Source organism: Euleptes europaea, chromosome 8, assembly GCF_029931775.1.
Source record: "Euleptes europaea isolate rEulEur1 chromosome 8, rEulEur1.hap1, whole genome shotgun sequence".
Classification (NCBI taxonomy): Eukaryota; Metazoa; Chordata; class Lepidosauria; order Squamata; family Sphaerodactylidae; genus Euleptes; species Euleptes europaea.
This window is the reverse complement of record NC_079319.1, coordinates 68,500,717-68,527,573: the sequence shown is the minus strand read 5'-3', so window position 1 is coordinate 68,527,573 and position 26,857 is coordinate 68,500,717. Positions and strand designations below refer to the sequence as shown.

Genomic DNA, 26,857 nt, shown 5'->3' with positions numbered 1-26,857 from the left:
GTACTCTGTTATATATTTCCCACAGACCAAATGCAGTGGAGCCTTAGAGAACGATAATTCGTAAACCTCCCTACCAAGCTGCTTTAGGGGTTCCCGTGCAGTATACGAGCACCACTGTCCATCGCAACTGACAGCTGCCCACGATTTGTATTATCGGGAGAGCTGTCTAGCAGGCTGCGACCCTCAGAGGGTTGCTCTCTTCTGTTGCCAGACCCTGGAAACTGTAAAACGGCCAGAACATTGCATCCGCTCCAAGAAACTTCCTCGTATTTTTTAGTGAGAGAAAAGCAAACAGGCCTCTTTAGGGACAGACACTGCGGCACACAGGGTGTCCCTGCTCCTCAATCTGGCTGAATTTATAGTGTTAGATGCTCCACAGGGTAACACAAGTTATAGAATGTTTTCAGTCAGAGATGTTGCTCAGGTCCCCTCTTGGCTATATGGGGCTGACTCTATTTTAATAATGATAACAACAACAACAACAACGTGTGTGTGTTAAAGTGCCGTCAAGTCGCTTCCGACTCATGGCGACCCTATGGATCAATGTCCTCCAAGGTGTCCCATCCTTAACAGCCTTGCTCTTGAAAATCGAGGGCCGTGGCTTCCTTTATAGAGTCGATCCATCTCTTGTTAGGTCGTCCTCTTTTCCTGCTGCCCTCAACTTTTCCTAGCATGATTGTCTTTTCCAGTGACTCTTGTCTTCTCATGTGATCAAAGTACGACAGCCTCTTTAGGGACAAACATTTCCAGGGTACAGAAAGAGTGGGGCTATCATTATTAACAACAACAACAACAAATTAACAGCACTGTAAACTGACAAAAGGCAGGACTTTACCTCCAGGGAGTCTCCAGATATTACCAAAGCGCAGTCGTGTTTCCTTCTGAATGCGTTCAGTTCCAAGTGAGCTTCTCCACGACTGGTTACCTTAATTTAAAAGGAAACATTCAGAAGCTGAAAGTGAAGCTGTTAAATATATTTATATGGATGAACAACTACATTTGGCTGTAATCAAGTTCTTGGTTCCCCCCCCCCCCCCCCAGACCTCTGAGGAATTTATGTTATTTGGGGCAGAGAACTGACATCTGTCAGCAGCACATTCCTCCTCCCCTCCCTGCAACAACTTCAACTTTCTCATTGGTGTGTTAGCTAGACAGAGAATAAATGACTTGTGGCAAATCAAGGCAGGCCAAGGAGCTGCATTTCCCCCCAACTTCTTCACCTCTTTTACGACCCTCTGTTCTACATTCTGAACTTTCCTTCAGAGGACCATGACACAGCATCAGTGTTCTAGATCAGTGACTATATTTCAACACAGTGGCATTAAATCTTTTAGTATACCTATCAAATAGGCATTAAACAAAGGAACACTTTTTGCTGTATCAGCAACACTAATACAACCACACACACCCCACAACAAAATTTTGTGTAGCTATACTTACAGGTCTGAAAATATGAATATCTTGCGTTCTGGATACCAAGTGAGAACTTTTTGCGATACAAGTGGCAGTCTCCAATTTATCACCTGTTAGCATCCATATCTGTAAGAGAATTTTAGAGTTTGTTCAGTTGACTACTTGCCTAGTGCGTTCCCGTTTTTCTTTTTTTTAAAAAACTATCACTATCTTTTTGAGCACTGGCTTCATCACTCTATGCAGTCACAAAGAATTTTTCTTATATCCTTAAACAAAAATCAAAAGGGTCATGTTGCCAATTCTGCTCGGGAAAAAGTGCAGGGTCCTGCCCCTGAGCTCTGTGCAAGTAGACATAGACAGCTTGGTCGGATATAAGAAAGGCCACGATTTCATCTAGTCTGAATATCTGGATCACTCCCCTGCTAGCCATTTCCTTTGCTGAGCAGAAACACGGAGCCTAGCAAATGAGGACAGAAATGGCAGCGCTTGAGTCTAGGCTTATCCTCATCTCATCTGCCTGCAAGAAGCCCCCGAGACTGCGATTTACTCTAGAACAGTAGCAAAACGAAGGAGAGCACATGGTTACCCACGACGCCACCTTACACAGAATCGGACCACTAGTCCCTCAAGGTTGGTATTGTCTACTCAGACCGGCAGCAGCTCTCCAGGGTCTCAGGCAGAGGTCTTTCACATCGTCTACTGCCTGGTCCTTTTAGCTGGAGATGCCAGGGATTGAGCCTGGGACCTTCTGCACGTCAAGCAGAGGCTCTTCCACTGAGCCACAGCCTCCTCCCTGAGCACGTTCCAAGGTCAGCATTCTCAATTGTAAGCCCCACAGGTGCCAATCTCCAGGACTAGTCATGGCAACCCAAACAGATGCGGGCCACCACTGTTCCAGCCGCATGCCTAGCCCCTAAACGCTATGTGGAAGGCTTTTGCACGCGAGTGAAACTGACATGGCCGCTCCTGTGTATCCTGGGCCGCCGGCAGCTGAGAAACAGAGGCAAGGTCAACCTCCCCAGTGAGCCAGAGGGACTCCATTTCCTGTGCATCTCTGTTCCAGCAGAAGCCATGTCAGGGAAGATGCCCAGGCATGTAGCCTGCACCAACACCCCCCCCCCCGCATCATCGGACGCTGGTTAAGCAAAGCCATTCAGAGACATTGAGATAACGATCCCCGGACATTAGCAAGATCGTGCCTATTGTTTTAGATTGTTAAAGCCAATCAGCGAGACTCCTGGTTTCTCCTGGGGTTGCACAAGTCACTGTGTTTAGAATAGGTTTCCAAATCACCCTCTCCCCACCCAGGTAGCCGACCATTAGTTCTTTTGTCACACTGGGAACCACCTGGATAATCCAATCACCTTCCCCCCACCCCAGAAAACAGTATAACTGAGCTGCTGAAAGTCCAGACGATCCCTTAGGCCTTCCCCTCCATACTGCCTGGCACTCTGCCAGAGTGGGCATTCATGCTTGAACATACCGGGGGTTCCCCGTCCCCTTTTTATCCCCCATAACCCACGGAACTCAGAACGGACAACTCCTCTACAAGAAAGGTGTAGTATATCCCGTAATCTGCCTGCCACATGGCAAAAGTCTCTTCCTACCACCTGTTATTCCTAGATTCTTTGAATGTATGTGTTTAGTGCTATATTGAATGCGGGAACTACATAAACTCTCTTAATTTGGAATCCTTTGCCTCCGTCATTATTCTAAGGTCACAGAAATGGGCTTCGGTATACATAGGCTGCATCTCGCTATATAAATAAATATTATAGTTACTGATTGCTCAGCTAATTTCCCCATTTAAAGAGCATTTCGGGTAACACCTTGCTCAGCTGGCCTCTTAAGAATGGTTTGCCAGACATTTTTAGACTGAATTCAAACAGAAGCTTTTAATGGCATTCCCTAACAAGAAAGTAATAGTAGGAATAGAGCATATCATCACTGTTTCCTTAAAGATCTTTATGCTAACATATCTTTATTGCCTAATGTTCTCTTGTGCATCTTTAATATTATCATAATACTCTGAATTTATATAGTGCAATTGAAGCATCTTGCTGACCTACAGATCATCCAGGTATGGAAGACAATTTTATTATCTATATATTGCTTGTCTGGATTCAGCAGTAGCTTTCCTCTCAGTGAATTCACTCCTGAGGAAAGCACTCAAGTAAAGGTCTGAAACTCTCAAGCTCTGACATGTGCTTAAACATTACTTTCTACCTAACCAGAGTTTCTTGTGGTTCCCATCTAAGCTTTGGGAGATGTTTACATGTGATGACCATCTCACAAGCAAATTAGCCTGTACATGAAATGTTTCACGGGAAAAAATAATGGGGGGGGGGGGCTGCTACACATTTGTGGAGCAGGTAAACCAGCACTGAGGTAAAGTTTATATGTATTTATATTAGGGTGTGTGTGAAGAGATGACTATTGTTATTATATTCAAATAACAACACAGCGGTGACAGAGCCAGGCTCCTGCTTTTCTTTTTTACATTAATTACTTAAATTCATTTATACCCCATCTTTCTCCCCAATGGGGACCCAAAGTGGCTTACATCATTCTCCTTTCCTCCATTTTATCCTCACAACAACCCTGTGAGGTAGGTCAGGCTAAGAGTGTGTGACTGGCCCAAGTTCACACACCAAACTTCCATGGCAAGAGTGGACGTCTGAACCCAGGTCTCCCATATACTAGTTCGACATTCTTAACTACACCACGCTGGCTCTCTTTTCTTGTTCTGCTGCCTATTCTGCAGTTTCGAAATGCTCCAATGTCTATTACTTCCCACATGTCAGTACAACTGGATCGTCAGTCATCTATGGAAACGAATCCACCATATACAGAAAACAAATTCAAATGCATTCACAGCCTATAACTGAATAAGTACCTTTATTCCAGCATTTCGCAGCATCTCCAGAGTTGGCCGAACGTCAGCCTGTAGTTGATCTTCAACTCCGGTGAGGCAGAGCAATTCCATTTCTCTTTCTAAACTCTCCACGACTGCAGCCACCTTGAGGCCTCGGTCGTGTAGACTCAATTTTGCTTGGTTATATCTGTTCTGTTTGCAACAAGACACAGTCAAATCTTATTTTGCTGGCTGCTATATAGATAGGAAAGGTTTTGAATATGTCAGCAGTTGTTAACAATTAAGTGTTAAACCATGAATGGTTAGAAAAGGATTGGGCAAAACGCTTGTATCGGTGCAACAGATGATAGTGCCTTGGCAAAGCAGGGAAAGAAAGAAAGAAAGAAAGAAAGAAAGAAAGAAAGAAAGAAAGAAAGAAAGAAAGAAAGAAAGAAAGAAAGAAAGAAAGAAAGAAAGAAAGAAAGAAAGAAAGTTTTCATACATTTCTTGCTTGGGATGTCCACAGCTTGATAACAATGAAGCGAGAGCATTTGAGGGAAAGATTGCCTTAACAGTTTCCCGACAAGTAGCAGTGGTTGATTTGCACTAGCAAAAGCAATGAGTCCTACGGCACCTTAAAACTAACAAATCTTATACAGTAATGTATAATATTCTACACCTCTCCAAGTATACCTCACCTTTCGGAGCTGCATTGTCGGCTTGGGTGAAAAGGGGGCCACCTGGAAGCTGAGTGGGAAAGACTCTTTGAGAAACCTACCACTTTCCCCCTGTCCCTTTCCCTTAGGAACAACACAAAGGAAGAAGAGTTGGTTTTTATACCCCACTTTTCTCTACCATAAGGAGTCTCAAAGTGGATTACAACTGCCTTCCCTTCCTCTCCCCACACCTTATGAGGTAGGTGGGACTGAGAGAGCATGGAGGACCTTGCCTATCAATTGTCTACATTAAACAGACGTTACACATAAAATTCACAGAAACAGCTTCTTAAATAGTACTTTTCTTCATGAGTTCTGCATTACTTGGATGCAAGTTGAATCGGTATAGTTTTTTTTTTCCATTTATACCTCAAAATCTTGGTACTGTTCTTCTGTTAAAGATTTTTTGGCAACCACCAGCGTGCGCAGTCCTTCTCTTGCCATGTTACCACACTATTATGACAAATATAATAAAGAACAATAAAACAGCTATGCCTCTGAGGCCACAAAATAAGCAATTAATGTGCAAGACCCCTCTCTCAGCTATCTGCCATGGTAAAGTTAAGCACAACGAAGTGCATAATGTGTCTTTACCACGTTGTGAGTTTCCCCAAAGCAGCAGCCAATGAAGTGGAGCAGTTGGTGGGGTAGATCTCAGAAAAGCTCCAAATTAAAAAAAAAGGCAAATTAACGTGACTATTAGAAATTCTGGATATAAATTATAAGGCTTAACACTCCTTCACCAACAAGGAGATTAATTGCCATTACGGAACAATATTATAAAACAGCTCCCTCCCTTCTGTCCCAATCAGGGACACACAAAAACACGGAATTGGGAGAAATCAGGGAACCAGGATTAGACCCATGTCATGAGCTCTTTGTGGTCCCGTGGGAACCTTCTCTCCCCTTTGAGGGCCAAGCTTGTGTGAAACATCTAAACTGAATCTGGAACAAAGTGCTCAGGGAAAAGAAATACACTATAATAAATGAATCAAAGTGTTCTAATCCCAGCACATTCTCACTCAGAGCAATTAATCTTCTGACTTTAAGGAAAACAAAATCCTGTGATTCATTGAATTTTTTTTACATGTCTCTTAACCATCCATACGTTTCATCTTAATTTTATTTTTACATTTTGAAATCAGCTTTAGAGACTTACATCCACATGCGTAATAAGTCAACTAGTATCACATAAATATGATCTGACATTAAACGTATTTTGTTAATTAAAACACCAGCACTGGAAGTCATACGAAATAGCTATGTTCACGATTCTTTAAAAAGGGTGCTGTCTGTCTAGTGCAAAATACTTATCGATTTGACCTCATAATGCTAAATAAATTAACCAAGTATTTTACAATTAATTGTGCATCATTATCGCAAAAGTAATTTTTATGACACTTTATTAGGTCTTCAGGGAGTTTAATTTATTCATGTCCCTGATTAAATCAAACTGCCTGAAGCAGGTATTGATTTATATTGCCAATACCATTATGAACATGCATCGTGTGATCATCACATTACCATATTGTCTATATGTAAGGTCAAATTAAGACAATTGCTGGTGTCTAGAACAACAATGTGGTACAACACATTTGGTCTAGTTTGTGAAGACATATTCCTCCATACCTTCTTTTACAGTAAAAACCACATACATGTAACAAGTTAAAATTAAATTCATTTTCAGTTATATCTGTTTAAAGTAAAAAAAAAATCCATGCTCTTGGGTGTGCCTAGAGAAACTCTTTAGATCTTGGGCTATGGCTTGGATAGAGATCTATGAAAATGGATGTTTGTGCAATTCCTGCGCCCCTCCCACAGCCAGTCCCAAAGGTTGGGAAACTCTAGGTAACGGCATGGTATTCTAACTCCCCGCCCTTTACAATAATATTCAACAAATTAAAACTTCTTTTAAGTCCATCACTCTGTTGTTCACAGTTTCACAACATTTCTTTATGTCAGAATAAAGTACTAACTTTTTGGGGGCCAAGCAGAAACAGTTATTACTGAACTTTCTTACCTCCTCTTCTAGCCAGTCATTATACTGGACAATAGAGGACATGGCAACATCTGCACCTTTCATGTAAAACGTGATTTCACCTGTAGATTCATCCTGCATTTTAAAAAAGAAGTGTATAGACTCATTTTTATGTCTTTATGGTATGTGTGAACACATGCATTTATTTATTTATTATATTTGTGCCCCACCCTGCCCGGCACTGCCATGCTCAGGGCAGCTTCCAACATAATATATACAATGTACTATAAATATAACATCAACATTAAAATATACAACTAAAACTACAAATCCAATTTAACACAGTGATGGCACTCAAACTTGATAACTGGCTCCTATAAATAAATGTAATCGACAAGGATGTTGGCCGAAAGATGGAAGACCAATAATGTCCGAGAGGCCCACAGGGTAGGGTTGCCAGCCCTGGGTTGGGAAATAACTGGAGATTTTGGAGATGGAGCCTGAAGAGGGTGGGGTTTGGGGAGAGGGAGAACTTCACTGCGGTATAATGCCATAGAGTCCACCTTCCAAAGTGGCTATTTTCTCCAGGTGAACTGATTTCTATAGCCTGGAGATCAGTCGTAATAGTGGGAGATCTCCAGCCACTACCTGGAGTTTGGCAACCCTACCGCAGGCCCAAGGACAGAAAAAGCAACTCACACTACAGGTAACAATAACTCAGTACAAAATATCCCAATAAGGCTCAAGAGCGCCATGTTTTCCCTCCTTTCTGTACCTACAGGCACATACAAGCACGCACGTAGATAGCAAAATGAGACCTTAGAATGGTAGTTGACCTCTGCACTCTTCAGCCCTTCCTCTCTGCCCAACTAAAATTACTCTTGCTCATTAGTAACTTGCAGGGCACAAAGAAGAGCTGGGTGGGGACACAGGAAGGATGTACAAGAGTCATCCCTACCCCATTTCACTCCCCTGCCTATGCAAACATGTAAAGATATGTGTTTGTGTGTGTGTGTGAGAGAGAAAACAAACACGATCTTTGCCATGTGGGTGTTGGGTGTTGCACTCACTGTCCCCCAGATATTTCCGCTGTATTATTATACAAATCATTTTAAAATAATCACTCAAACTTATATCTCAGGATAATATGACATCTTAGCCTCTCCATCGTTGAGGTATATGCCAGCCAAACACAGCACTTTGCTGCAGTGTCAAATAATAAGCTATACAAGATTTGGAAGATGGAATGGTAACTATTTTGGGGAAAGTGAGCAATCCAAAAGGAATTTGGCGGCCATCCCCACCTCTCACTCCAACTGTTGTTATTACAAATAACTGAGGTAAGAGTGCTGAGAGCAATATTTTAAACTGAATTTAGTGTTGTTCTTTGTTAAAAGTATTTAGGCACTATTGGTATTTAATACTTTTGAAGATCCTAAAATATTTCGCATTACCCGTCAAGTATCAGTGAAATGCATTGTGCACAAAAGTGAACACGTATAAGAGTACCTGTGTCTCTGAAGGAACGTCTCTTCCCATACTGTCCAGACCACCTGGAAAGATCTGTCTCTCAAGCCCTGCTCTGTGTGCCCCCACCTTCAAAAGAGAGGTGGATGGCGACGAGGGGTGTACAAAAAAAATTGGTATTTTTCAGATTGGGGGATATTCCATCTGAAAAGTATCAGTATTCTGGATTTCCCAAATTCCAATGGGAGGGACTGTGGCTCAGTGGTAGAACATCTGCTTGGCATGCAGAAGGTCCCAGGTTCAATCCTTGGCATCTCCAGCTGAAGGGACTAGGCAAGTAGGTGATGTGAAAGACCTCTGCCTGAGACCCTGGAGAGTCGCTGCTGGTCTGAGTAAATACTGACTTTGATGATAAGGTATTTTTCAGGTATATTATCAGCTCGGGTGTATCTGAATGCACACCCCTAGTAGCACCTAGAAACAGGGCTTTTTTATCATGGCATCTTACCTTTGGAATGCCTACTTTGCTTTCTCTTAGGTGCTAGGCTAAAATGCACCTTTTTAACAGAGGCTTCTGATTTAGGGTTTTACCTTATCAGCTTTTTAACGGTCTGTTTCTGTTTTGTGGATAGTTTTTTGTTGCATATGTCCAGTGGCTTATTTTAGTATTGAGGTTTTTAATTGTAAACTGGCTTGAGCAGACTCTGAAGAGGCAGCTTGGAAATACTCTAAATGAATAAATAAAGAGCATGCAACAAAGTCTGTAGTAAGCCTGTAGTTGTGTGGGCAAGAAAAATTCATCTGCACATATAAAGAGCAGCATGAGAGTACATGCACTGTTGGAAACTGGTTAAGTGGTGTGATAAATTAAATGGTGGAACCACTATGTACTGCCAGATTTCTGATGGATAAGGTTTTAGGGTTTTTAAAAATATTCTATTTATACAAAAGGGGAGAGATTTTAAGTATCTTTCCCTTAAACAAAAATATCACTTCTGTCTTAATACATTTTTCTAGTACAGCTTCAATCTCTTTTTGCAAATTATAATCAAGCTTGTATAATCATCCTCTGTCACTGTTAAACCTATTTACTTGTTCACTACTGCTATAAAATTCTTCAGTCTAAATTCTAATATAAATAAGATGAGAATAATACATGAATTTTAGCTTCAGACAACAACACCTGTAAATTAAGGATATAGAGCAATATGTCTCATATATATCACACACATACACAAGGAAAATCAACTCAGAAACCAGCTTGCATGACTGTCACCTTATCTGTGCCACTGAGGGATTCAGTGAGGAGGAGGAATGAGGCAAAATTGACATTTTTGCATTTTTAATATAGTTTGCCATTTCTTTTTGAAAAACCATGTACATTTAAAAATTGCACACTTTCATAGAACACAAGCTGCAAATTAGGACGAAGATGCAATATTAACAAAACATACTCTCACTATGATTCCCATCCGCTTGCTCTCAGATGTGAAAGGGAAAATTTGCAGAATGTAGTAGGTCAGAATTTGCCCACCAGGGGTTTTCAGCTGCATTGAAGTAAGATCCCTGTTGACCAAAGTAAGGCCAACGCTCTCTGTCCACTGCACCAGTGCTACCTAGACAAAAACATTTCAATTATCAATTATTACACTATACTAAACAAAGAAATATACTCATTGCAGACAATCTGGAAACTTAAATTCCCCAACCACAATCAAATTTGAATTGTGTATAGCAAATCCAATAAACATTTCCCTATAAACAAAATAATTTCAGGATTATAGTCTATATATGATTATAAATTCACTACAAACAGGAAAATAAAAAGCTATTTGATCTCTTTCCCAACAGTTTTCAGTAAACTGTTCTACAACATTAAGGCACAACTAAATTATTGTGTTGACACAGTGCCATACTGATGGCTATACCAGTATACATCTGCCAGAGCTAGAACGGTGCAGGGGCCAGAAATGGGCAGCACCAGGAGTGTACCAGGGAGAAGTGGGATTTAGTTGGCATCCTAAGGCTCCTCTGCCCACTTTCTCTCTCAGCCATTGGCATAATATTATGCCAATGAAGAAGCAAAAGAATAAGCAGTCTCGTTGCTCTGAAGTCCTCCCACCATGCCTATCCAATCCACAGCCGTTTAGGATACCAGGTTTGCAGCCAATCACAGCTCGCCTAAGTACTATATAAACCCTCTATCTCAGATGACAGAAGAAATTTGGGGGAGAAATTTTTCGATAAAATTTCCTAGTGCTTTACTTTTTGGTGCTTCAATTTCTAAAGATTCGTTGCTTCATAATGTTTTATAGAACTAACAACAATGAATGGATGCCATTGCAAGTACAACATTAGGCAAGCTTGGTAGTCTCAACGTTACTATTAACATTTTCCAGGTGATGAGAGAGTTCATGTATGTTTACTGATTTGTAAACCAGGGATGGGGACCACAAACAAATACAAACTTGTGGATAAAAGTGATCTACGTCCGTGTGTGGGTGCCATCAAGTCACACCTGACTTATGACGACCCCGTAGGATTTTCAAGGCAAGAGACGTTCGAAGGTGGTTTGCAATTGTCTGCCTCCGTGTGGGCTGAGAGAGTTCTGAGAGAACCAGGACTTGCCCAAGGTCACCCAGCAAGCTTCAAGTGGAGAAGGGGGGAATTGAGCCTGGTTCTACAGATTAGAGTCCACCGCTGTTAACCACTACACCACACTGGCTCTCTTAAGGGCGATCTAGTAGACAACATACACTGCTCATCTCATGGATTAAAAGCTGGCTAAATGGCGGGAGGCAAAGAGTAGGAATAAATGGACTTCTCACAATGGAGTGAACAATGGGGTGCCACAAGGATTGGTGTTGGGACCGATGCTGTTCAATTTATTCAAAAACAATTTTGAATTGAGGCCAAACAGTGTAGTAGTCTAGTTTGCAGATGATACCAATTATTCAGGTTGGGAATAGAATGAACAAAAGAAAACAATGTATTTATTCAACAAGTAATTAAACTGTGGAATTCATTGCCGGGGATCAGTGATGGCCATGAGCATTGATGGCTTTAAAAGAGGGTTAGACAGGTTCATAGAAGCAAGATCCATCAATGGCTACTAGTCAGGGTGACTGAAGGGAACCTCCATATCCAGAGGTAGCAAACCACTGATTATCAGTGCTGGGAAGCAGTAGCAGGAAAGGGCCTTGACTTTTATGCCCTCTTTGCTCTCCAGGGCAACTAGTTGGCTGCTGTGTGAAACAGGATGCTGGGCTAGATGGACCACTGGTCTGATCCAGCAGGGATCTTCTTATGTTGCAGATAATAATAAAAAATTCATATATGGTTACAAAAATCACAATGATCCCTTTAGCCTCTGGTCCTGGTCAATCTTCACCAGGTATCCAAAATTCAGTAACCAGCAAAGCAGTTAAGCAAGTGAAGAAGTAACAGAGAATAAGAAAATCACTCAATGCAATCAAGTATTTTTTTAAATTAAATATCCAGGAATGTAAAGACTTTGTGCCTAGGCGTACATAGACAGAACATGCCTTCCTACGCTGGCATCTAGAAGGAATTTTAAGCACTGGATGCTGATCTGAAAAGGATCAGGAGACAAGCAAACAGAGCTGCCTCCAAATGTGATCATTAAGTGTGTAGCAGGATATGGGGAAAATTGGTAAGAAATGAAGGAAGAACCCAGTGTGCAGTAATTTAAGTACAAGGTTTGTTTAAGCATGCCAGAAATAAAAGCCAGTATGAAAGGCATGTTACAGGATTCACCAAGTATTACTGTAACTATCAAAAAAATAAAAATATAGTAAAAAATTATATAAGAGAAGAACAAAATAAAATGTCATTTTCCAAGCCAACAAAACAAAAAATGGTTTAAAAGGCTGTTTTGGCGTGTGTTTTTTGGCTAACAAGCACACTATATGACGGCAAATGATCCAATACTCCAAAGGTTAATTTTCAATTTTCACAGTGAAAGGTTACTATTACATTCTGACCTGCAAATTGCATCTTTCCGTTAATACCCTATCATCTCATTTGTGTCCCTTTGCAACTGAGGACTTGAGTGTTCTATATCTGGTGACTCACATCTGTTTATTATTTAGTTTATGCATGGCTTCACATACTAGCTGAGTTTGCAGTTTATAGCACAGTCACATTTTAGATAGTTATACCTGTGCTCGAAGAGAAGGTCAAGAAGCCAACAGTCAAGAATAATCTGTTATCTGCCTCTTACGCAAACATCAACATTTGGCAATTGAGCCGAAGGTGACTAAGGCTGCAATCCTAAAGTGGGGGGGGGGGAGAAGCTCCTTAGGAGCCAGCGTGACCCCGCAGAGGCATAAGTGCCCATTTAACCCAGGATAAGGGGCACTTACGCCACCACGCTGGTGCCATGACACGACACAGGGCACAGGGCTTGGTGCTGCCTTCTGGCAGAGTTCCAGTGGCGTAACTCCCAGTGCCGGCATCCCGAGAGGTATTCCTAGGGCGTTCCTGGGGGCAGAGGTGCCTTTAGGCAGCTTCCTAACCCCTTCCATTCCCAGGAGCACCCCTTCTCAAAGCACCACCCCTTTTTTGGTGGTGTAGTCCTGTTGATTGCAATGGGTCATTTTTCAGGTTTTTAAATTTTTCTTCTAGTTTATTTTCCTTTTTTGCGGCCAGGAAACCTCTGAGGAGGTGCTGCTGCTGCACCATTCCTGGACATGGTGGTTCTTACTCCCGCCCCCCAAGATTGGGCTGCAAATCTTTATCAGTCTTTATCAACAGAGCTCAGAGAAATCCTACTCGAGATTTTCATTGTTCTCTTGTCCCTTTCCTTTCTCCCTCAACTTATTGTTCCATATGAATAATCTCTGTGGGGAAATGACACTTCACCCTTTAGTATTTGTGGGGGAAATAATAAAAACTTTTAATAAATGTTTAATTTACATAGTGTGAAAACTTAGAATTGATATGAGAAGGCGACTTCAATGAAGACAGGCCAGAAATGCCTGGGAAAGACAGGCGCTTAAACATGGCCTGAAACAGAAATCGGATTATTTTGCCTTCCTCTTAAATTCACTATCATAGGGGATAAGTTTAGACTTTGAGAGGAGCCTAAACCATCATAGGCAGTAAAGTTTAGATGTTGAAAGAGAAAGGATGTGTTTATTGTCCGTTTTATATTCTCTTTACTCAGTAGTAGTAGTAGTACAGACAACTCAACTATATGTTATTTACTATTATTATCAATTACTGCATATACAAGTTAACTTTTTTCCTTTTCAAAAGATAGTCTCCTAATGTTCTGTCTGTACCCACATAAAAGCCTAACTTAATATCTTTTTATGACTATTCATTATATTAGTTTGGTATCACCACTGCCCACATTTACCAGGACACAAAGAAGAGGGAGGCCTGAATCTGAATTATCCCAATAAGAGAAATTTTCAGGGTTTCTCGTGCATCCATGTGATTTGGAATAGATATACAGTTCTTAAGTAGACAAAATATTTTAAAAGATAAAAGCAGAGAATCTTTAGCAACAGCCACTAGATAAGTCACAAAGAGCCCATTCCTGAAGGGGGGGGAAGCTCCTTAGGAGCCAGCGTGACCTCGCGCCGGCATAGGTACACCTTATCACAGAATCAGGTGGTGCCTAGGCTGGCATGGGGGCAAATACGCCAGTGTCCAGGCACCGCTGCCCCCCGCCGTCAGTGCAGCCACGGCAGTAGGGCTTTCCCAGAAGGGAAAGCCTGTGCAGGTGTGGGAGGCGTTCCCAATGTGTTTCTGGGGGAGGAGCTGCCATTAGGCAGCTTCCTCTCCCCATTTGCCCTGGGAACGCTCCCTCGTGCTGTGGAGGCAATGGGGATTTCCCTCTTCTTCTTCTTTTTTTCCCTAAACTTTTTTTGCCTCTGTGGTGGCCAGGAAGCTTCTGAGATGGTGACTGTGATTTGGCTGAGCAGGGGAATGATATTTGATCAGTCTATTGACCAAATCTTTTTTTATCAGTTAAATAGTCGGCACTATTTTGATGCAAAAGCAGAAGTGATTAATTTCTGAGCCACATGTGAGGGAGCGGGTGAATCGAAGGCTCTCCCAGGCCCATTCCTATAATGACAAATCATGGCTTATCAGGCCAATATCAAAACTTCATCTGATTTTTTAAAATATTATTTTTTTTAAATCACCATGTATTTTACGACGCTGCTGTTTTGTCATCAGAATGTCATCACTAGCAAACATTACAACAACATTTAAACACTTCATACGTTAGAATTACAGGTGTTGGGAATATGTGCAGGTGAAAGTGTAGACAATAAATAGCGAGTTTATTAGAATCATAGCCATTAAAAATCGTAAGTAATCAATCTTCAGCATTGAAAGAGGGGCAAAGGTCCTCAAGGGCTCCTGTTCAGAGCATGCCTCCAAATTACTTGGACTTATGACCTTTGAACTTTACTGCTCTGCCTACTTAGTTCATATCCTTTTATGACTGTTCATTACATTAGTTTGGCATTTGCTTTCCGCAATTCAGCCAGACATCCATATATGACAACACAGCGCAAGCACAGCCCGGCTGCATTAACAGGAGTCCTGCCCACACCCTCTTTGCTTGCTATGCTATGCTGCAGGAGGCACAAGTTAACAGACAAATGAAACTTTCCATTCTTTTAGAGAAAATGAAATATTGATCACTTATCATAAGAAACAATGAGCTTGGCATAAGTAGAGCTCACGCTGTGAATACAAAACAAGTGACTTCTCTGAAGCTACAGTAACTACATACATTATACCAAGGGTTCCCATTGGGCACCATCATTTCAATGACCAATATTGTACATATAAGGAATTTACGTTCAGCCTTTTATCATTCTAAAAGGTTCTTATATTTAGAAACTGAATAGGGCATGTTCAAACTAGCTGTAGCTTTTCATTCATTGTCTGTTGTGAAGATTTTCTGTATTGCTATACCCCATGATGGAAAAAGCTATTATTATATGCTGTCCTGTAGCAAAAGGTGATCCGTTGGGTCTAGAGCTGATCAGAAAACACCGTATTGTTGAAGATCGATGCATAAAAACCAGTCTGTCAAATGATACTGTGGCTTATTAACCAAACATGTTTTGATGGGTCAACAATGAGGTTAAAGAGAAAACGTCAATTGAACCATTTCCCTAAATAAAGCTCCAGGGTGCAATATTCGCAGCGCTTTATTCAATAAAAATGCTTTTAAAATGGTACTTTTGTGATTGGGAAACCCTGGTATCATTCGTCAACCTAACTGCAGCAAAGTTCAATAAGCTAAATAATGAACCATTTACATTATTTTCCTTAGGCTCCAGTGATTTGCAAGCACTGCATCAATAGAACTCTTTAAAAAATTATGATAAAGACCTTCTATTCTTTCCGTTCCAGTTTTGCATTTGGTCACATAATGATTTATGGGTTATTTAAATATCTACTCACTTCATTCTTTGCTTAACATTTTTGGCATCTTTAAGGAATTCTTAGGAAATCACAATTTTATAAGAATTTCAGTATAGAAAATGAGTTTGAAGGATCACAAAGTAAAGTTTATGCTCAGGGTTAAAACCATTACTTTTGCTTTGCCTAAATCCTTATATCTCCCAATTAATATATCTGTGTGTGTGTGTGTGTGTGTGTGTGTGTGTGTATAAAGGAATCTTCTATGACGTCTGACAGCTTTGCTTGCATATCTTTTGCTTGATTCCCTCACATCATACTTTATACTAAGCAATTACTTCTTTTTTGCCCAAATAATCTACTCAATTTTTTTGTTGTAGAGTACAAACGTAATGGAAGGGAACTGCAATTATTGCACAGAAAAAAAATAAGAAAGGAAAAAAATTCAGGAAAGGATGAACTAAAATGCCATTCAGTGACACCCAATGAATTCCACTATTCTTCTGGTAATGCCCAATTCTGAACACCTTGTCTTGCTGCTTGTGTCCACAGCAGAAATCTGGGGCAAAAGGGGGGGTCATATACAAAGGTGGGTTAAAAACAGGCCACCGCTTTTACTTATTTCATATTTTGTTTTATCGAATTCAGATTTCCCGAGAGGACAGAGACCCAGTTACTGTTGCTGACAGCTAACTGCTGATGGCAGAATCTGGTTTTCGTTACTACAGTTGCACAAGTAATAGCAAATTAATTTTTTTAAAGCTAACATTAAATGAGTTTAAAACAAAATTTATTATGGCAGGCTTACCTCATCAGGGCTAGAAGCTTGATAAGTTCTGTTTTCGTCACTGAAATCCTGATCGACTTCTGCATATTCTGTTTCTCCAGTCACTCCTGCTCGGGATTCATAGACAGGTGTAACATTGTGACATAACGCAATAGCTTTTACCGCTTCGTGTATTCGACTGCTGACAGTTTTGCGGACTTTAGGTGCAGAAGACTGTACTTTTCGGGAAGGTGTTGCACTGGTGCTGTTTCCACTAGATTGGGAATGTGCCTGAAATACAATGTAATATGATATAATACATAAAAGCCAAACAAAATAGAAATGCAGCTCAGATAAAGTAGAGGTGTCACTTTCATCCCTGGTTTCTTAAGCAAGTTATCTAAAACCTGTTGGTCAAAGAGTTCTTTTTTGTAAACTTCACCCTTCCCCTTTGGTTTTTTCACTTCATTAAATATTCAGCGGTTTCAGACAAACCCTTCACCATTCAGCCCAAGAACTCTTGCTACCGTCCTTTAAAAGCTCTCTGCCCAGTAGGCTTTTCCTTCATTTTAGCTGATGTCAAAAATCAACTCGATGCAAAGTTCAATCTTTAGGATGTGGCGGTTATCCATTTTACCTCAGACACTGAGCGGCTTCACACACTTATCAGGTGGAATACCCACTTCATGTGGTGGAGGAACTGATACTCCCCTCACATAGTTGACCTTAGGACAACTATATACTCAGGCTTGATTATGCAATTTGAGCAGGAAGGATAATGAAAACTGAACTAATATGCAGCACACCAAGTCATGTGTTCCCTTAAGCATTCAGGAAGAAAGACAGTGTGCTCCTTCTTTACCCCATTGAGGGAATCATGGGCTATGTGAATCAGTCCAAAGCTTTCCTATTAATTGATTTCGATTAAAATGAATTACTTTTAGAGTTGCTGCTTTAGGACAACTTTCCTTGCCACTTTTCCTGATGAAGTCTTCGGAAACGAGATGGAAAGCAGCTGGGGGGAGGCATTTTGTACCTTCCAATTTGTTAGGAGTGGCTGGACATTCAGAGTTTCACAAGTTTTGCTACGTGATAAGAGCTCAGAACTTCCTGCACTTTCGGTAACTGCCTTAAGAGCATATAGCAAGAAAGTGAATATGGGGAGTGCAGCGCAGACATAGGGTTTTAATCCTCCTCTACTGAAATCAGTGGGACGACTACCACTGCTTTCAATGACAATGGATTGTACTTCAAGACTATACATCTTATTGGCTAGTGGAAAAGAATGAATACCACAGTAATGTGGCAAGGGAAAAAAAAACAGATGCTGTTGTAGCAGCCACAAATGTGCCCGTTAAGAAGCATGTTAATGTTCTTGCTTCTTGATGAGAGAGATCTTAGGTCACTATTGCAAGACAATTCTTCTCACCTCGCCAGAATAATCAAACTAACTTTTTATTCTCTGCAGGGTATCACCGCAGAAACCCTGCGTGGCAAGCCAGCTTTTCTTTTTGACTCCATGTACTGATCCACTGAACCGTGAATATTCTGCCCATCAAATTACAGTGTAGTCTAATAAAGGGTTTAACTTTCTGCTCATCTGGCGCTGCTTTTCAGCTTCTGCTTTAAACCTCTGCATTTGCATTCTGCTAACACTGGTGCCATTACAGCTACAAATAAATTAAGCTGATTTACTCCTTCTGAATTATGTTATGTTTATTGATGCTTGTATAATTTAATTTCACACAAATTCCATTAAAGATTATGCCCTCTATCAGAAAATGCTTCCAGTGGGGAAATATAATCAGGTTATAATAGATTTGTGTGTTGCATTAGACTGGACCTACTTGACTATTGTCATCTTAATAATAAAACTGAACACAAACAAGGAACAAAAAAAATCAATGTCACACAAGAATCTCTGTATAAACTAACTGGCTGCTTCTATACTCAGAGCTTAAATAAAAGAATGCTCAACACATACCTCTGAAAGCAATTATTAAACAGTGGTTGGTCATCTATTTCTACATTTTTTTTAATACTGACCCAGAAAATACGGCAGAAACAAATTTGTTATTAAGGCATTTAAAATTGCAAGAAGAAAAGTTGTTTAATAAAAGAATTTCCTCAGAGTACAAGTTAATCTGTATTCTGAAAATGTTAAAGCTCTTTGAGTTTAAAATATGCTAAATTCCTCAGGAACTTCTACATATCCCTTCATTTCTCATTTGAAATTTAAGTTTAGCAATTGTGAAAAAGCATGAGAACATGTGTAATGATTTGAACTCCTGTGCCCCATCTTTAAATCTAGGTGCATGTGAGCTCTTTGACAACTGCTACATGAATCTCCAGTTGTATTAATGTGACATGAATTTGTGACTGCCTGATCAAAGCGAGGTGGGGGGAAATGTTGGTCTCTTCCTTGTAAAAGACCGATTGTAAGCATGTACATCACAAAACAATTTGGTGTTTGGGCTCTAGTCTACAGGACTGCATCCAGCAATTTAACATAAAATGCTTTACTTTATTCATATCCCCATTTGTACAAGACTGGATGTTAAGCACTGTTTATCCAGGAGCCCATGAGTCCAGTCCATGGAATGATCAGGTTATTATACAGGTTGAAACCCATTAAAATAAACAGAATAAACTGGAAGAAATATGTGGCACAGGCTTTCATTAAAATTGCTGGAATCTGCCCAGGTGGAGTAGCACAGCAGTTATGAGCACAAACTATGAACCCAGAAAGTACACATTTTAAAATAACTTTTCAGGAATTAACTCACAGGTGCCTAAAAGCAAGTGACTGTCTCTCTGTCTCATTTCCCCATCTGTTTGTGCAGCTAATTTCCACAAAGCTTTGACATCTTTTTACATTAAGAGACTAGAAATATAATTAACACAAAACTATCACTGTGATTCTTTTGGAGCACATTATTTCTGATTTACAGTGGACTTTTTGATAAGAGTTACAGCAATATTAGGAAAAGATACAAACACCGCATACCTGAGAGTAGGAACCGATAATATGATTCTGAATTTCGTCCATTGTGTCTGTGCCGTATGACACAGTGCCTAGATGGAGGCGCTTAAATATCATCTCATTCTGGGTCAGTGTACCTGTAACATTAACATCAATTACTAATTTTTAATTATTGGTGTCTTGGTAGGCATAGTTTTACAGATACATGGATTCTCCCATTTTATTGTTTTACAAGTCTCAGCCCAGGTTACTTCTACAGCACTTCCCAGATGAACAAATGGAACCAGAAAGTTGCTGTGGAATTACATTCAGATTTAAAAGTAAATTGTCAAGCTTCAGTATTCTCAAGGCAGCTGGGACGAATAGCAAAAACCTCTGTTGGGACTAGAAGTTGAATTCAGGTTCTCTCGTAAGACTTAGGAATGTTACTGACAATATGTATTGTACACACATGAAGCTGCCTTATACTGAACCAGACTTTTGGTCCATCAAAGTCAGTACTGTCTACTCAGACTGGCAGCGGCTCTCCAGGGTCTCAGGCAGAGGTCTTTCACATCACCTACTTGCCTAGTCCCTTTAACTGGAGATGCTGGGGATTGAACCTGGGGCCTTCTGCATGCCAAGCAGATGCTCTACCACTGAGCCACAGCATCCTATAAGCAGCACCAAACCAGACCAGGTCATATAGCCTTATATTCTGTTTCTAGCCATACTATAATTCCTCAGGCTTTAAAAATGGCCCAAATGTTGTACTTTCTATAGCTGTGCAATATCATATCAATGTACTCATATGGTTCACACTCTAAGGCTTTGCTCTGAAACGTATGTTCTTGAACTCTTGTTGAAATCTAGTCTACTCTTCACCATATGCAACATTTGCAGTCTGGAAAGAGCAACCACAAGCCCCCCCCCCCAAGTGGCCTCCCTTCACTACTTGACAAGCAGTTTTTAAAAGCAGTGCAGTATGGGAGGGTGGTTGGGGGAAGTAAACCAAAAATTCTACTGAGTGTGCACATCTTTCCCTCACTTTTTCACCTGCAGCAAGCTACTGTTTCAACACAGGTTTACTACAGAAACAAAAAAGCCCTATCAAATTGCTCATGAGCACAGTGTCCACGAACAGAGAAATCTCTATAGGGCATAATATACTCTGCAATGGGTGCAAGACTATTCCCTCCCCTTCCACTTATCAAGGAATACGCAAACAGTAGGCTGTACTGGGATGGGGGACACACACACTGCCCTCCTATTTCCTGTAATAGGATGGGAGACTGACAGTGCAATCCCAGAGTTATACTCTTCTAAGTCTGTTGAAATAAATGGTCTTAGAAGGGGTTAAGTCTGTTTGGGATTGCACTGTGTGTGGCATAGTAGTGCTGAGGAGAATGTATTATGCTATGCCTTCAGGGAATCCTGGCCTTTATGCCCATAGTGTACAAGATCAAACCCCAATGTTATAGTGTACAAGTTAAACTTACTGTTGCATGTCAGATTGCCTTACCCAATTTGGGGAAACAAATAACTTTTCATGTGCACCATCCCCCTCTCCCCAACATTCTTAACATGGTGACACTACTAGATGAAGTACATCTCATGGAACTTAACTTACACACTATATCCAATACAACAACTCTTAAAGTAATGCATGTATTGTTTTCTTGATTTACATGGTAGATTTCAAGCTTTTAAAGCTTCACTGAATCATGAACCACAGAAGGGAATAAAACAGTTGAGATATTTAACATACCGTACTAGCCAGATTATAGAAAGTTGTGGCCAAGATTAAAACTACTCCAGTTCATTTACAATCTATCCATTTAAACAGGATTTAAGGCATCTTTATTTAAATGCTACAAATTGCACTAACCCCAACGTTCCTTAAGAACAGCAGAAAAGGGATTTTGATACGTGGAAACGTGAAATGTTTCTTTGCTACACAGCTACATTATTTAATAAAATGTATGAAAAGATTATGTGGCAAATAAATCAGATATCATGCTGTCTCGATCACTGAAGATTATCACCACTTTCCCATTCTAACAAATTTAGCCTGTAATCGGTACTAAGCCTTGAATTTTGGAATCGACATAAATAGTATGCTTTTAGCGATCACTTCTGATCTGTAAGAAACTATAGGTTGTCAGTCAAGGAGTGACATTATGTTCTCCTCTGTCAACAGTGACATCCTTGATTCCCAGAAAGCTTTAATTGGAGGGTGGTTGATGTAGGATTCGATGATGCGGCAGAGGCCAGAAGTCACCACTGGACAGGTTCATCTGCTAATTCAGTCAAGGACGTTTGTATACCATGTTATTTAAGCTGAACACAGGGTGAATAATCCTATTCTCTGAACAAAGGAGAAGCTGAAATAACTTTCCAATCTCACAATTCCCCGTGATGTAGTATTGATTACCATTATCGTTTTCCTTCTATTTTACGGTACAATAACAGCACTGTTTCTCAGAATCATTTTAGCAATATGGATACAGTTGACGTTTATTCACATAATATAGATGATGAATCCTTCAGAGATCAGAAAATATGCTGTTTTATAGACTTTCATTTCATGCCTTATCTCAGCATGTCAGTTAAAAACAGCAAGTCATAGGGCGGAAAAAAGCTAAAGCATTAGATACAGTATAATTAGTGTTTTGAAATGAGAAATTGTTTAGGCAGTTAATATCCAATTATTACACCCAAAGGGGTACATTTCTGTGATCTTGAAGTATTATTCATGGTTGTCGGATTCAAACCTCCGTCCCCCAATTATACATTCTTGATCACACAGTTATCTGATCAAATCAAGTAGGAGCAAGTTTTCAGAAGTAAGTTTCTCTCCTTTTCACACTCAAAAGTAACTAATAAAAAAAGAGCATATCCAGAATTCACAATCACAAAATTAATAGAACTTCTGCAATTATTTTCATTGAAACATTATTCACTGCATGTTATGTTCCTGCATCCAATTACATGAGTGTAGTCCCACTGAAATTAGTGATTGTAAAGCCCACGGACACCAGAAGATGTGCAAAGGGAGATAATTTTGTAGCACTACTGGGTCAACGTTGGAAAGGATTAGGCTCAACAGCCTGCAGATACAATAAAGAAGATATACAACACAGAATCTCACGTGTCAAATTTAAAGGGTTCATAAAGGGAGGTATATTAAGACATTCTATAAGGCATACAGAGGCTAGAACACATAAAGATGTATAGGTTGAAACTAGTAACACAAATACTACTTGGAAGCAAATAGATTATAAATGAAATTGTTAATATCCACTATTGGGAAATAAATGAATTTCCAAGGGGGCAAATTATTGTATCATTTCAAAAAATGTGTGTCGTGGTCTTAGATCCACAGTTAGGCTTATTATACAAAGCTTTTATTGTTTTGCCAGGCGGAAAGCTTTGTTTTGAAACACACTGGCAAGATTTAACTTACTTTGTGGGAAGTGTTTGGAAGAGGGCGATACTTTTCACCATTATAAATATGATATGCAGGCTTGATAACTTGCAATGCAGGGTGGAAAGTCTCAATAATAAAATAAAATCATCTCTCCATGATAATTTCAGCCTTCTCATTTTATCAAGGGCAAAATGAGGTTCCCGCCAACATTAGCCTTGGGAAGCTTCCACAGCCAGATATTTTATGGCTAGATCCTTAAAAAGAAACTTGTGGTCCTCTTAACTGTATCATGAACACATGAACACATGAAGCTGCCTTCTACTGAATCAGACCCTTGGTCCACCAAAGTCAGTATTGTCTACTCAGACCGGCAGCGCTCTCCAGGGTCTCAGGCAGAGGTCTTTCACATCACCTACTTGCCTAGTCCCTTTAACTGGAGATGCCGGGGGTTGAACCTGGGACCTTCTGCATGCCAAGCAGATGCTCTACCACTGAGCCACAGCCCCTCCTGTATGTATTCTCCAACTACAGCTGGCAGTTATAGAATAGTTTGTTCAGCGACGCTTTAGCAACATACCATAAGGCTAGCGGCATGGGCAAGATTACACGTGTATTTAAGACTGGATGAGTTGCACAGGATCATTACCTAAAATATAGGCCACCTAAGTTCAAGGTACAGATAAGTTGCCACCCTCATGTGCTGTTCTTAGTCTAATCTTAAATCGCTGGTGGGTGATGAAGGTTCTGAGTTACCCACTAGATCAGTGATACTCACTCAGTGGCCCAGGAGCCTCATGTGGCTGTTTGACCGGACATCTGTCGCTCTTCAGAGAACTATCCCCCAGTGTGGCACCTGCCACATGTGCCAGGAAAGTGGGCAAGGCCATCGCCCGGTGAGGCTTATTGCTGACAGGTGGTTTCCATCTTGGAATATTCACTGCCAGAGGGACTGGTGAACTAGTGAGCTGCAGGCCCCATGCGAGGGATAGAAGTAAAGGGCCTAGAAAATCATGTACTGCTACATTTTTAACAGCTTTATTTTATATTATGTGTGTGTGTTTGGTCGGGTGGTGCACAAAAGGCATAGATAGAGCAGTCATGCGGATCTTTTGAGTGATGGGTTCCAATACACTGTCAATCACTCTTCTGTGAAAATCTCTGTGACTCTTTGAAAGCCAAGACAAACAAAAGATCACATATGACCTGTACAATCATCAGACTGAACAAACTTAGAAAGAAAAGGTGAAAACATACAGTCTTCTAACCCTAACAATGTTGCTATTAGGAAAGACTATTAACTATTGAGGGTACGGCAATTTAAAAGGTAACTTTTTATACCTTTTTGCCTGGGATGAGGAGGGGAAGAGGTGTTGGCATCGAAATGTGAGGATAATAAAAATGCAAACTTTTGAGAATGGGCAAGCCTGAAACGAGATCCTTTGTCCATATTGCAGAGGGACGTTTTCGCCTTTTGTATGGGAAGTGTCTAAAGTGTTCTCTCTGGGAGATCTGGAAGTTTAGATATGTCAGGTTACTTGTCATGGTTGGGGAAGGGCAGGAATCTTGCTGACTTGCTGTTGAGATACAGAGGAAACTGCTGGAATCGGCCTGCTTATTGTTATTGTTATTATTGTTGTGGAAATCTGGGTTGTTAGTTAGGATCAAACTATCTGGGAGGAGGCTCTGAGGTCTTTGGGGAAAATCGCCCTTGACTGAATCCCTCTTGGAGTGGGGGTTTGCATAATTGATAGAGGAGCTGTCCTGCATTCCTTTCCTCCTTTGGCATGACTCACTACCTTTTCATGTCCCTTTGATTCAGGCTCCTTCTATCGAGACTGTGGTGTCAGGGGAGCGGCGTGCAGCTCCGTGGCATCCAGGCGCTGATGGAACTGCTCACCCCCCCGCCAGCGTATCTTATCACAGAATAAGAGAGCACTTGCGGTGGGGTCACGCTTCCTCCTATGCACTTCCAGCCCATTCCTCAGGAATGGGCTGTAAGTCTGATGATGATTGAGTAATTTGTGCGGAGTATGGTATGGGCGCTGCAGGCCATTTAGAGATCCAGAGGGCCTTGTAAGCCCCCTGAGCCTTATGTTAGATGGCAATGTCAACAGTGATGGGTATGCAGTCCTTTCCTCTAACCCACAGGAAGCACAATACGGAAGAGCAGAACAGAGATCAAAATATAAATGAAGAACCTCTTAAGTAACAAGGGCTCTCACATTCTCAAGTGCACCAAGTTTAACACCAAAGAATAAATGACAGACAGCAAGCAGACCCAAACAGTTTGAAGCTCAGACAAGCATTAAATAATCCTTCCCTGAATTCTGTTTAACACTAGGGGGTTTCACAGGAGCTGAATCAACAATGGCAGAATGCACACTCAAGAGTTCATATTTATATTATTGGTAGAGAAGCTGCAGACCCTTGAGGAATGAGAAGATAAAGAACTAAAGCTCAGTGTTTTTTTCAGAATGACTGCTTCTACATTTCTACTATTTCTGCTGTGAGTGGTATACTCTGTGTCAAGGTTTATATGTACTGTACCCACATTTTATATTGTATAATGTTTTAAAAAGCTCTTTAGATGCTGCTCTGAGATGTTCTGGTGTGGAGAGTCAATAAACCAATAGAAGTTTTGAATGTAGTTTAAATTATGTCTCTCCGTGCAGGACAAATAATGGGACAGGATGTAGATGAGCTGGAACGTGTCCAAAGGAGGGCAACAAAGATGGTGAGGGGTCTGGAGACCAAGTCCTATGAGGAAAGGTTGAAGGAGCTGGGTATGTTTAGCCTGAAGAGGAGAAGGCTGAGAGGGGATATGATAACCATCTTCAATTACTTGAAGGGCTGTCATATAGAGGAGGGTGCCGAGTTGTTTTCTGTTGCCCCAGAGGGTTGGACCAGAACCAATGTGTTGAAATTAAATCAAAAGAGTTTCCGTCTAGACATTAGGAAGAATTTTCTAACAGTTAGAGCAGTTCCTCAGCGGAACAGGCTTCCTCGAGAGGTGGTAGGCTCTCCTTCCCTGGAGGTTTTAAAGAAGAGGTTAGATGGTAATCTGTCAGCAATGCTGATTCTATGAACTTAAGCAGATCATGAGAGGGAGGACATCTTTGGGCATGGAGTAGGGTCACTGCGAGTGTGTGGGGGAAGGTAGTTGTGAATTTCCTGCATTGTGCAGGGGGTTGGACGAGATGACCCTGGTGGTCCCTTCCAACTCTATGATTCTATGACATTTTAAAATGTTTAACAGAGACCCTGAGCTACTGGGGAAAGACTGGGGAAAAGGCTTCCCCCCCATAACTGTAATTATTAAAAAAGATTGAAAAAGAAGCTCATGCAGCTGGTTGAAATGCTGTGTCTTCCGAAGACGTGAAAGCCAGTGTGGAATATTGACTACAATCTTGGGCTTGGATATGCAAAATTCAGAATAACGTATACACTCAGCCATCAAGTTCACTGGGAGGCCTAACTTACCTCATGGGTTGATAAAATAATATCACCCTACACATATCTTTTTGGCAGAAGAGGCAGTATTCAAATGGTTATCAATGCTATCATTATGACAATGATTTTCAAATGTGCGCAAGGCAGCTTTTCTTATGTCTACTCAGGATGTGGCCACAACTGACCATGTAGCCAAGTTTTTGCAGCAAGCAATGTGGATTCGTGAATGCGACGGTAAACGGGAACAGGTGAACTCTGTTGAGTGAAATTGTACGATTATGTTCTCTGCAGATGTTGTCTATGCCAATAAAGGTTTTGATATTGATTTTCAAATGTCAAATGATTATCATTCAAATGAGATCAATTCTACTTTTAATATTTTCCTACACACCAACATCCAGAACA

The 26,857-nt window shown here is 40.8% G+C and overlaps 1 protein-coding gene across 3 annotated transcripts in view; it reads right to left on the bottom strand.

Moving 5' to 3' along the window:
* Positions 1-26,857, bottom strand: part of ATP9B (ATPase phospholipid transporting 9B (putative)) — a 233,069-nt gene that overhangs the window by 9,108 nt on the left and 197,104 nt on the right. For all 3 annotated transcript variants that reach the window (XR_008933488.1, XM_056854816.1, XM_056854817.1), the window contains exons 15-22: positions 19,618-19,730; positions 16,653-16,901; positions 9,883-10,044; positions 7,004-7,096; positions 5,353-5,436; positions 4,310-4,480; positions 1,441-1,539; positions 836-925 (exon numbers count right to left, since the gene is read on the bottom strand). Coding sequence is in view for 2 of the 3 variants with exons in the window: in XM_056854816.1 (XP_056710794.1) it covers positions 836-925; positions 1,441-1,539; positions 4,310-4,480; positions 5,353-5,436; positions 7,004-7,096; positions 9,883-10,044; positions 16,653-16,901; positions 19,618-19,730 (1,061 nt within the window). In the remaining variant the exon portion in view is untranslated. The remainder of the gene's footprint in view (positions 1-835; positions 926-1,440; positions 1,540-4,309; positions 4,481-5,352; positions 5,437-7,003; positions 7,097-9,882; positions 10,045-16,652; positions 16,902-19,617; positions 19,731-26,857) is intronic.